This window comes from Schistocerca cancellata, chromosome 3, assembly GCF_023864275.1.
Source record: "Schistocerca cancellata isolate TAMUIC-IGC-003103 chromosome 3, iqSchCanc2.1, whole genome shotgun sequence".
Lineage (NCBI taxonomy): Eukaryota > Metazoa > Arthropoda > Insecta > Orthoptera > Acrididae > Schistocerca > Schistocerca cancellata.
This window is the reverse complement of record NC_064628.1, coordinates 87,459,976-87,472,598: the sequence shown is the minus strand read 5'-3', so window position 1 is coordinate 87,472,598 and position 12,623 is coordinate 87,459,976. Positions and strand designations below refer to the sequence as shown.

Here is a 12,623-nt window from a genome sequence, read left to right as displayed (position 1 = left end):
GCTACAGTCTGGAACCGCGCGACCGCTACGGTCGCAGGTTCCAATCCTGCCTCGGGCATGGATGTGTGTGGTGTCCTTAGGTTAGTTAGGTTTAAGTAGTTCTAAGTTCTAGGGGACTGATGACCTCAGCAGTTAAGTCCCATAGTGCTCAGAGCCATTTGAACCATTTGACTTTTGGTTTCACTAATGTTGGTTAAGTCAGGCGCCCAGAAAACAAGGAATCAACCTTTTTTTTTCCTGTAGGCCCACTAAAATTTCCCGTTGACCCAGGACTTAATTTCGGTCGTAACGCACCAGAACGACGTTCCAGCATTTTTTTGAACTTTCTGGAGAAAGTGGACACCGGAGACTTAAAACAGTACGCGTATATTAAAGCGCAACGGAATTGCAATTTGCCGCTGCGCCGGCACGAGTAAACGTGACAGTGGGTGAGCAACGTGATGCGATAGGCAAGGGGGTGGGGCAGGATATTGCGTGTGCGTGTGTGTGTGTGTGTGTGTGTGTGTGTGTCTGAATCATATCCAAGATAAGTTGAGCTTTCCTCCGAAGCTGCGGCCGGTACATGTCGATAACGTTCGTGTCTATTATCCTTGTTTACGACAGCCAGCAACCTCAGAGATTTACAGGATAACCAATTAAGTTCAGCTTTGTTCCGAAGCTGCTTACTTGTAGAAGTGAATATGAATATAAATCAATTCAATTGTCCTGCAACACAGTGACATTTAATGCATTTACTGAACATCTAACTCTGAGTCTCGTGGCACATCGTATTCTGTTTTCCCAAACTCTTCGGGAAGTCGGAACTGTATGTCACTCTGATGGGCCAGAACTACCCTCATCGTCACTCATCACTACATTCTTCATTAATTAATAGTGGACACGAGTTTAACGAGTAGCTACAGCGCAACTGTTTGAGAGTTTCGGCTGGCAGAAGTTGAAAAATGACGCCATAGTGAAGAGACTATCGACTTCTGCTGATATGTATCGAGCAGAACTGGGGAGCAAAGTGAAACTGCTACGAGAAGAAGTGCATTTATCGTTTATATTAAATCTTGTTGTTCTATTGTTTTGGTTGTAAGAAATCAAGTTTTAGAAACTAGAAGTTCAGAACAGTATACTGCAGAAAATAATTTCTCATTGTGAGTTTTATCACAAGTTTTCAAAAATTCGAAACTTTTGATTTTTGTAGCTGGGAGGGGAACAGGAGTGGTAAGAGGAGTTTATGGGTCAAAAGTGCGTTTCGGCACCTACAATTTTGTAAATTAAGCATTTTTAATATCCATCATGAGTTTGTTATAAGGCTTGAAAGTCTCTTCGGGTTTGCTGCCAGATCCTAAAATCAACTCGATTCGATGTTTCGGCGATCCAACTGTTCGACATCTTCAGGAGAACGATGTTGTTGCTGAGTCCCTTCTCAGCGGGACTCAGCAGCGTTCTCTTGAAGATGGCGAACAGCTGGATCGCCGTGATACGGAATTTGATTTTATGATCCAGCAGCAAACCCAAAGAGGCTTTCAAGACGTATTACGCCGGGAAGGCCTACGAAGGCACATTGATACAAGGTTGTTTATCACATTTTTGGCACCAACGAGGGTCTCGGTGTTAAGCGAATTAACACATCTTGGGCCCACCATGGAACTCGATATCACGCGAGTTACCACAGTGGTAAACCATGTAAGAGAGAAAACTTTCGTGTCAGCAAAAACAAACGTGTGATATAATGTGTGCAGTCTCTCGGATACCTGGTTGACAACCTCAAAGTATCTATGTCTTTCTGTGCATAGAGACTGGATGTGTAGCTATCACATAGACTGCGAGCCAAAACGTTATGACCACCGGAGATTACCAGACTGGTTGCGTTGGAGGCACTGTAGCGATGATGTGGGTCACAAATAGAGGAATTCGCTGACATAAGCGATTTTGACAAAGAGCAAATTGCATGGCCCATCGTCTGGGAATGAGTCTTTGGAAATGGAGAATTCTGAACGGCTGTTTGTGTGTTACTGTCGTCAGCATCTACATATACTTGTTGAATGACGGTGAAACCATAGAACGCGACAAGGTGTTGGACGTCCACACATCATCACAGAAAGGTCAGTAAAGTAGGATAGGCGGCGATTTGTGGAACCACAGACTGACTTAGGCATAAGTGTTTCGGAGCACATATTTTTAACATGGCACCGCAGCGGATGACCCCTGCGTGATAGCATGTTCTACATCTACATCTATACTCCGCGAGCCACCTTACGGTGTGTGGCGGAGGGTACTTATTGTACCACTATCTGATCCTCCCTTCCCTGTTCCATTCACGAATTGTGCGTGGGAAGAACGACTGCTTGTAAGTCTCCGTATTTGCTCTAATTTCTCGGATCTTTTCGTTGTGATCATTACGCGAGATATATGTGGGCGGTAGTAATATGTTGCCCATCTCTTCCCGGAATGTGCTCTCTCGTAATTTCGATAATAAACCTCTCCGTATTGCGTAACGCCTTTCTTGAAGTGTCCGCCACTGGAGCTTGTTCAGCATCTCCGTAACGCTCTCGCGCTGACTAAATGTCCCCATGACGAATCGCGCTGCTTTTCGCTGGATCATGTCTATCTCTTCTATTAATCCAACCTGGTAAGGGTCCCATACTGATGAGCAATACTCAAGAATCGGACGAACAAGCGTTTTGTAAGCTACTTCTTTCGTCGATGAGTCACATTTTCTTAGAATTCTTCCTATGAATCTCAACCTGGCGCCTGCTTTTCCCACTATTTGTTTTATGTGATCATTCCACTTTAGATCGCTCCGGATAGTAACTCCTAAGTATTTTACGGTCGTTACCGCTTCCAATGATTTACCACCTATGGCATAATCGTACTGGAATGGATTTCTGCCCCTATGTATGCGCATTATATTACATTTATCTACGTTTAGGGAAAGCTGCCAGCTGTCGCACCATGCATTAATCCTCTGCAGGTCTTCCTGGAGTACGTACGAGTCTTCTGATGTTGCTACTTTCTTGTAGACAACCGTGTCATCTGCAAATAGCCTCACGGAGCTACCGATGTTGTCAACTAAGTCATTTATGTATATTGTAAACAATAAAGGTCCTATCACGCTTCCTTGCGGTACTCCCGAAATTACCTCTACATCTGCAGATTTTGAACCGTTAAGAATGACATGTTGTGTTCTTTCTTCTAGGAAATCCTGAATCCAATCACAAACCTGGTCCGATATTCCGTAAGCTCGTATTTTTTTCACTAAACGTAAGTGCGGAACCGTATCAAATGCCTTCCTGAAGTCCAGGAATACGGCATCAATCTGCTCGCCAGTGTCTACGGCACTGTGAATTTCTTGGGCAAATAGGGCGAGCTGAGTTTCACATGATCTCTGTTTGCGGAATCCATGTTGGTTATGATGAAGGAGATTTGTATTATCTAAGAACGTCATAATACGAGAACACAAAACATGTTCCATTATTCTACAACAGATTGACGTAAGCGAAATAGGCCTATAATTATTCGCATCTGATTTATGACCCTTCTTGAAAATGGGAACGACCTGCGCTTTCTTCCAGTCGCTAGGTACTTTACGTTCTTCCAGCGATCTACGATAAATTGCTGATAGAAAGGGGGCAAGTTCTTTAGCATAATCACTGTAGAATCTTAAGGGTATCTCGTCTGGTCCGGATGCTTTTCCGCTACTAAGTGATAGCAGTTGTTTTTCAATTCCGATATCGTTTATTTCAATATTTTCCATTTTGGCGTCCGTGCGACGGCTGAAGTCAGGGACCGTGTTACGATTTTCCGCAGTGAAACAGTTTCGGAACACTGAATTCAGTATTTCTGCCTTTCTTCGGTCGTCTTCTGTTTCGGTGCCATCGTGGTCAACGAGTGACTGAATAGGGGATTTAGATCCGCTTACCGATTTTACATATGACCAAAACTTTTTAGGGTTCTTGTTTAGATTGTTTGCCAATGTTTTATGTTCGAATTCGTTGAATGCTTCTCTCATTGCTCTCTTTACGCTCTTTTTCGCTTCGTTCAGCTTTTCCTTATCAGCTATGATTCGAAACAATTTCTTCACCAGTTACAATTGTAGTGTGCATGACATTGTCGAGATTAGACGGTGGATCAATGGAAACGTGTCACATAGTCGGGTGAATCACATTCCCCGTTATGCTGGGTCGATGGCCGTGTCTGCACGCGCCACCATCCAGGAGAACGGCTGTTCGAAACATGCACCATGCTACAAACACGCGTCATGGGGGTACTACTTTGCTATGGAGGAAACTGACGTGGGCCTTGCGACATACTAATTCCTCACGTACTCTCTTCGTGTAAAAGTGTTAACTAAGTGCATGTCATTGTTTTGAAAGCACGTTGGTTTGATAGGTGTCTAACGGAAGGCGAATGGTTCAAATGGCTCTGAGCACTATGGGACTCAACTGCTGTGGTCATAAGTCCCCTAGAACTTAGAACTACTTAAACCTAACTAACCTAAGGACATCACACACATCCATGCCCGAGGCAGGATTCGAACCTGCGACCGTGGCGGTCGTGCGGTTCCAGACTGTAGCGCCTGTAACCGCTCGGCCACTCCGGCCGGCGTCTAACGGAAGACGACATAGCTTTCGAACTATCCTATTACTATTCTATTAAGGTCTTATAACTGGCCTAAACTTCCAACAGGACCATAGTTGGGCGACGAAAACAAAATCCTAAAGAAAGCTGGATACTATTCAGTAATAGTCTGTTTATAAAATTGTTGCTTAAAATTGTGATTGCAATGACTGATTGATTCACGAGCTCGCCGCATAACTGTTCAGAGTTCACCGTTCTACTTTTCAGAGTTAGATCGTTAAGTTCCTAAACTCTTGCAGAAATTCTACAAGTTCCTGGAGTTGTCACTAGAAAAATTTCGAACACTCTAATCGCGACTTGCAGACCGCCAAAGAGAGCACGTTTTGTCTCATCTAGTGAATAAAGTAGGTGAGGCAAAATTTGACAGCTCAAGGAAACACTGTGTGTGACTGTGTCCTGGGCAGAATGAGGTGCGGACTGGTCGTGGAGCAAAACCAGCCTGTTGCACAGCTTCCCGCCACGCCAACATCTTATTAAGCAGATGGTCATAATGTTTTGGTTCATCAGTGTATTTGCTTCGCAGCGTCGAAGATGAAGAAGTGCTCGTACCTCTTAAAGTATGCATTTTAGAGCCCATTTTCAATGGACGTCTTTGCTTCTAATGATCGTTCCTGTCATATCCCTGAACAGTGACTTCCCCTCATGCGACAACTTGTATAATTTACTGAAGTTAAAATCTTCTGGGTTATTAGGCCGCGTCATGTTTCTTCTAAAATGTTCGACGTTTCGACCCCTCTGCTAGGATATTCCTCGGGATCTTTTGGTGCGCACTACTGTTAGAACACTGTCAGAGATGAGTGTCGCGTCCACTTATAAAGCGGCAATTTTCTGGCGTTCATTCTGGAGAAGTGACAGTATTGGTTAAAATTCATATGGCTACCACTGGTGGGCCATAGTCATAGGCTAATACAGAAGAAGGGGCGTTGGTAGCTCATCTCCTGTGGATTCCATTGGCGGTAATCGTCATGGCATAGAAAGGCACTATTCCACACTTATGCTGGAGAAGGGTTATTGGTTGAAATGCCCTACCGCTATTGGTTGTCGTCATCAGTGACTGGTTTCGAAACGGACAGAGCAAGAGAGGGGGAATGTTTACCTAAAATATTATTGTCCGCCGAGGTGACTTGTAACACGTTGTTTATGCCGCTGACACACTGCGGCCGCGTATTTACTTCCTTGATGGCGGGGAGCCACGATGCCGGAAGCCTATAGCCGTCCTCTCTATTGAAATTAGACGCATTCTTAGAAATCAACCGCTTTTCGGACCTTTCTTCTATAAATGTTTGTTTCTTTAGCCAGGACACGTACGTTATTAAAATCGATGTCACAGCCACCATTCTCGTGATGTTCCGCTACTGCCGATCTTGCACTTTGTTTTAGCCGCATGTGCCGTTCGTGTTCCTTAATGCGTTCTTTAACAGTTCTTCCCGTTTCGCCTATATATACTTTGCCGCAGCCACATGACACTTGATAGACGCCTGCATTGTGGAGGTAATCAGGTGCATCCGTTTTCCGTCGGAAAAAGTCTTTTATTTTGTTTTGACTAAAGAAAGATGTCTGAATACCATTTTTCTTTAAAATTCTGCTTATGCAGTCAGTGACCCCAGAAACGAACGGTAACCTGACGGAGTGAGAAGGCGGTTCCTCGTCATTCTTATTAGCGGTATAAATATTCCGCCCAAAAGCCTTATCGATTGAATAACTATCATACTCATTTGCCTTCAATGTCCTATCTAAAAAATTCAACTCCCATTCTAAGTTGTCGTCATCGCTGACACGGAAGGCACGTGAAGACAGAGTGTTGTGTACTGCTTGCTTCTGGGCTGGGTGGTGGTGCGAAGTGGCGTCTAAATACCTGTTTGTGTTAGTCGGCTTTCAGTACACTCTGTGACCTAGAGTGTGATCAGATCTTCTGTATACCAACACATCTAGGAGCGGGAGACCGACCTCACTCTCAGCCTCCAAGGTGAATCTGATTTTGGGGTGAATTCCATTTAAGAAATTGTGGAACGCATGAAGTTCTCCGCCGTGTGCCCATATAACAAAGGTATCGTCCACATAGCGGAGCCAGCAAGAAGGCTTCAAAGGAGCACTGCTTAACGCTTGTTGCTCAAAATGTTCCATAAAAACGTCAGCTGCAACTGGCGAAATGGGTGAGCCCATGGCAAGGCCGTCAGCCTGTTCATAGAATTCACCATTGCTGTAACGTGTCAGGCAAATCCAACACCTTCCATGAAAACCCTGACATGATAGCAAATCCGACAGTATGTCACATAGCTCCGAATAAATCCTGACATTAAATTAACCAATGTAATACGATCAACGAGTGAGCAAATGGAATACCACAGACTAACACAAGAATGCCTAAATGCATGTCATACCTTCCCACCGTGAAACAGACGCAGTTCCGAGGGGAGAAACGAGAACAGAAGCCGAGAGCAGAGTCGTGTAAGCTAGAAGGCCCTACGGTAAGGGACGGACACCCACATCGCCCGCCGACCGCCAAGACCACACCCCCAGCCCATGTTAAAAGATAGAGCCCTCTACGATAACACTAAAAGGGCCACACCAGCTGCAAGTTTTAGTGTGAGACTATACGCGTCTCTGTTACGTAGCAAACATTAAAAACATTGCCCCACCACGAAAAGTATAACTTTTCTCATTGGACAGACAGAATTTTTGTAGGTGGAGCTTAAGGTTAACATTGAGACACTGATTGGTCAGTTGAAAACACAACCAGATACCTATTTCTTAAACCAACTTCAGTAAATTGTAGTAAAGAGAAATTCGAGAGAGTTGTGTGTGGAGCTGGGCCGCCCGCCGCCCCCTGGCGCTGCCTAACCACCGACAACGTAATGAACGCACACGATGCCGCATAAGAGCGCATAAGTCTTCACTCATAACTGCAGAAGTCTCATCTATTACATCCCCTTTTTACGTAATACTAGTGTCGATCGTCAATTAAACTTCATGGTATTCACATTTCCTACTTGAAGTTAAAATCTGAAACACGGTGATTTTTCTGTTATATAGTTATTGAGAAGTCACATCAGCCACTGTAATTTACGACAAGCTAAATAAGTAATTAAAGGTAATTGAGGGTCACTGTAGACCATTTTTGATAGTTTTCACTTTTATGAAATTTAAACCTAGATTATAGATGTGATATGGCATAGGTCATCCTTCGATCCATTATAGAACTTGGAAACCCATTCAGGGAATATTCGTTCACATTTTTGTTGAACGCAGTTGGTTTTTATCATAATGGAAAACTTAACTGTTTTTTGGGCGTTATCTTACCACATAAGTAAAAATAGGAAAGGCTTGAACCCCTTCCACTAAATTTAGTTAGTATTTTCTTTTATAGGTAGTGCAGTGGAGCTGACGCTGAAATAATTAAGTATTTGATTATATCATCGCTGTTGTTGTTGTGGTCTTCAGTCCTGAGATTGGTTTGATGCAGCTCTCCATGCTACTCTATCCTGTGCAAGCTTCTTCATCTCCCAGTACCTACTCCAGCCTACATCCTTCTGAATCTGCTTAGTGTATTCATCTCTTGGTCTCCCTCTACGATTTTTACCCTCCACGCTGCCCTCCAATACTAAATTGGTGATCCCTCGATGTCTCGGAACATGTCCTACCAACCGATCCCTTCTTCTAGTCAAGTTGTGCCACAAGCTCCTCTTCTCCCCGATCCTATTCAGTACCGCCTCATTGGTTATGTGATCTACTCATATAATCTTCGGCATTCTTCTGTAGCACCACATTTCGAAAGCTTCTATTCTCTTCTTGTCCACACAATTTATCGTCCATGTTTCACTTCCATACATGGCTACACTCCATAGAAATACTTTCAGAAACGACCTCCTGACATTTAAATCGATACACGATGTTAACAAATTTTTATTCTTCAGAAATGCTTTCCTTGCCACTGCCAGTCTACATTTTATATCCTCTCTACTTCGACCATTATCAGTTATTTTGCTCCCCAAATAGCAAAATTCCTTTACTACTTTAAGTGCCTCATTTCCTACTCTAACTACCTCAGCATCACCCGACTTAATTCGACTACATTCCATTATCCTAGTTTTGCTTTTGTTCATGTTCGTCTTATAGCCTCCTTTCAAGACACTGACCATTCCGTTCAACTGCTCTTCCAAGTCCTTTGCTGTCTCTGACAGAATTCATCATCGCTAGTCTCATTGAACTCTTCTGAACTCTACATGTCATGTGTGGTCTGGCGTCACCTTACCAGCAACAGGTCCCAGGTTCGAACTAGTCAATTCCCTAAAAAACACGCTCAGAGCGTCGTTGCGCGAAAGTGGTAGGGAGACACGACTTAGAACAAACAGAAACCACGCAGAATGTTAGATTGTATAAATTAAATCCTCAGACTCCATGTTTGTTGCATGCTGCCTTCATGGTGGCGCAATCATAATGGTGGGCTGTGGAAACCTGTCTCAGCCCTTCGAGTGGTGACGGCGTGTGCTCCCACTGTGCAGGCAACCTGGCGGCGATGATGAGCGGCATGGTGATGAGCTGGTCGTCGCCGGCGCTGGGGAAGCTGGGCCTGTGGACCTCGGAGGAGGAGTCGTGGGCGGGGTCTCTGGCGGCGCTGGGGGCGGCGTTCGGCCCCTGGGTGGGCGGCTGGGGCGCCGACCGGCTGGGGCGCCGCGGCGTGCTGTTGTGGAGCGCCGTGCCCGCCACGCTGGGCTGGGCCATGCTCATGGCGGCCGAGCACCCCGACCTGCCGCACGACGGCAAGATCGGCCTGCTCTACGCCGCCCGCCTCATCAGCGGAGCCGCCGTCGGCGTCGTCTACGTCGCGCTGCCCATGTACATCGGCGAGATGTCGCAGGTAAACGGAGGCCGGCTGGTGCAACCTCTAGAGCGGACCACTGACAGCCGGGACGGGTTGGCAGGCCGGTGCACCCTGACCTGACGTCACGTGCTTGGTCGACGACTCCACAGTCTGGTCTGCCGTCCGCATCTTGTCTGTTAAGGCCCCAATACAAAACGGAGCGAGGTGGTGCAGTGGTTAGACACTGGACTCGCATTCGGGAGTACGACGGTTCAATCCCGCGTCCGGCTATCCTGATTTAGGTTTTCCTTGATTTCCCTAAATCGCTCCAGGCAAATGCCGGGATGGTTCCTTTGAAAGGGCACGGCCGACTTCCTTTCCCATCCTTCCCTAATCCGATATTGACTTCGCTGTCTGGTCTCCTTCCCCAAACAACCCAACCCCAACCAATCCAACCCAACCCGACCCCAATACAAAGGTGGACCAGTCCGCAGAACTACGCCTCAGGCCACGTTGGCTTTGCGACTGTGATGTTTACGACCCTTTTGTAGGTGCTGCAGGTTTCGTGGGACTTCCGACCAACCTCTTTCGCACCGTGGCTAGAGCATCCCCGACTACTGCTTCATGGGAGTCGTTCACCAGCAGTGGATGTGACTTCTGCCATCAGCCTTCGTTTCTGTATGATTTTTTAGGTCTTATATACTTGACTTCTACACACTCATTGTAAAGAAAATAATTACAACACCGAAAGGGAACCTGTACCGTCTGGTCCGCCGTCCGTATCTTGTCTGTTAAGGCCCCAATACAAAGGTGGACCTGTCCGCAGAACTACGCCTCAGGCCACGTTAGCTTTGCGACTGTGATGTTTACGACCCTTTTGTAGGTGCTGCAGGTATCGTGGGACTTCCGACCAACCTCTTTCGCACTGTGGCTAGACCATCCCTACTACTGCTTCATGAGAGTCGCTCACCAGCAGTGGATGTGATTTCTGCCGTCAGCCTTCGTTTCTGTATGATTTTTTAGGTCTTACCTACCTGACTTCTGTACACTCATTGTAAAGAAAATAATTACAACACCGAAAGGGAAGCTGTACAGTCTGGTCCGCCGTCCGCATCTTGTCTGTTAAGGCCCCAATACAAAGGTGGACCAGTCCGCAGAACTACACCTCAGGCCACGTTGACTTTGCGACCGTCATGTTTACGACCCTTTTGTAGGTGCTGCAGGTATCATGGGACTTCCGACCAACCTATTTCGCAGCGTGGCTAGAGGATCCCAGGCTTCTGCTTCATGGGAGCCGTTCACCAGCAGTGGATGTGATTTCTACCAACAGCCTACGTTTCTCTAAGATTTTTTAGAGCTTACCTACTTGACTTCCATACACTCATTGTAAAGAAACTAATTACAACAGCGAAAGGGAAGCTGTACAGTCTGGTCCGCCGTCCGCATCTTGTCTGTTAAGGCCCCAATACAAAGGTGGACCAGTCCGCAAAACTACGCCTCAGACCACGGTGGCTTTGCAACTGTGATGTTTACGACACTTTTGTAGGTCCTGCAAGTATCGTGGGACTTCCGACCAACCTATTTCGCACCATGGCTAGAGCATCCCCGGCCACTGCTTTATTGGAGCCGTTCACCAGCAGTGGATGTGATTTCTACCAACAGCCTACGTTTCTCTAAGATTTTTTAGGCCTTACCTACTTGACTTCTATACACTCATTGTAAAGAAAATAATTACAACACTGAAAGGGAAGCTGTACACTCTGGCCCGCCGTCCGCATCTTGTCTGTTAAGGCCCCAATGCAAAGGTGGACCAGTCCGCAGAACTACGCCTCAGGCCATGTTGGCTTTGCGACTGTGATGTTTACGATTCTTTTCTAGGTGCTGCAGATATCGTGGGACTTCCGACCAACCTATTTCGACCCGTAGCTGGAACATCCCTGACTACTGCTTTATGGGAGCCGATCACCAGCAGTGGATGTGATTTCTGCCAAAAGCCTTTGTTTCTGTATGATTTTTTAGATCTTACCTACTTGAGTTCTATACACTCTTTGTAAAGAAAATAATTACAACAACGAAAGGGAAGCTGTCCCTGGTGTAGACCTCGCGACACACGAGCGGTTTCCTTACCAACTTCAGTCAGTATTACGAACGCAACTACCTCCAGAAGTCCCGTTACAGAATACGACCTATTACATTACTGGCTATTAAAATTGCTACACGACGAAGATGACGTCCTACAGACGCGAAATTTAACCGTCAGGAAGAAGATGCTGTGATATGCAACTGATTAGCTTTTCACAGCATTCACACAACGTTCGCGCAGGTGGCGACACCTACAACGTGCTGACATGAGGAAAGTTTCCAACCGATTGCTCATACACAAACAGCAGTTGACCAGCGTTGCCTGGTGAAACGTTATTGTGATGCCTCGTGTAAGGAGGAGAAATGCGTACCATCAAGTTTCCTACTTTGATAAAGGTCGGATTGTAGCCTATCGCGATTGCGGTTTATCGTATCGCGAGCGCGCGTTGGTCGAGATCCAATGACTGTTAGCAGAATGTGGAATCCGTGGGTTCAGGAGGGTAATACGGAACGCGGTGCTGGATCCCAACAACCTCGTATCACTAGCAGTCGAGATGACATGCATCTTATCCGCATGGCTGTAACGGATCGTGCAGCCACGTCTCGATCCCTGAGCCAACAGATGGAGACGTTTGCGAGACAACGACCGTCTGCACGAACAGTTCGACGACGTTTTCAGCAGCGTGGGCTATCAGCTCGTAGACCGTGGCTGCGGATACCCTTGACAGACAGCAGCGCTTGCGATAGTGTACTCAACGACGAACCTGGGTGCACGAATGGCTAAACACCATATTTTTCGGATGAATCCATGTTCTGTTTACAGCATCATTGCTTGAGTATTGCTCATCAGTGTGGGATCCGTACCAGATCGGGTTGACGGAGGAGATAGAGAAGATCCAAAGAAGAGCGGCGCGTTTCGTCACAGGGTTATTTGGTAACCGTGATAGCGTTACGGAGATGTTTAACAAACTCAAGTGGCAGACTCTGCAAGAGAGGCGCTCTGCATCGCGGTGTAGCTTGCTCGCCAGGTTTCGAGAGGGTGCGTTTCTGGATGAGGTATCGAATTTATTGCTTCCCCCTACTTATACCTCCCGAGGAGATCACGAATGTA

The 12,623-nt window shown here is 46.2% G+C and overlaps 1 protein-coding gene across 1 annotated transcript in view; it reads left to right on the top strand.

Moving 5' to 3' along the window:
* Positions 1–12,623, top strand: part of LOC126177071 (facilitated trehalose transporter Tret1-like) — a 90,328-nt gene that overhangs the window by 14,962 nt on the left and 62,743 nt on the right. Inside the window, exon 2 of the mRNA XM_049924311.1 lies at positions 9,132–9,487. Coding sequence (XP_049780268.1) covers positions 9,132–9,487 — 356 coding nt within the window. The remainder of the gene's footprint in view (positions 1–9,131; positions 9,488–12,623) is intronic.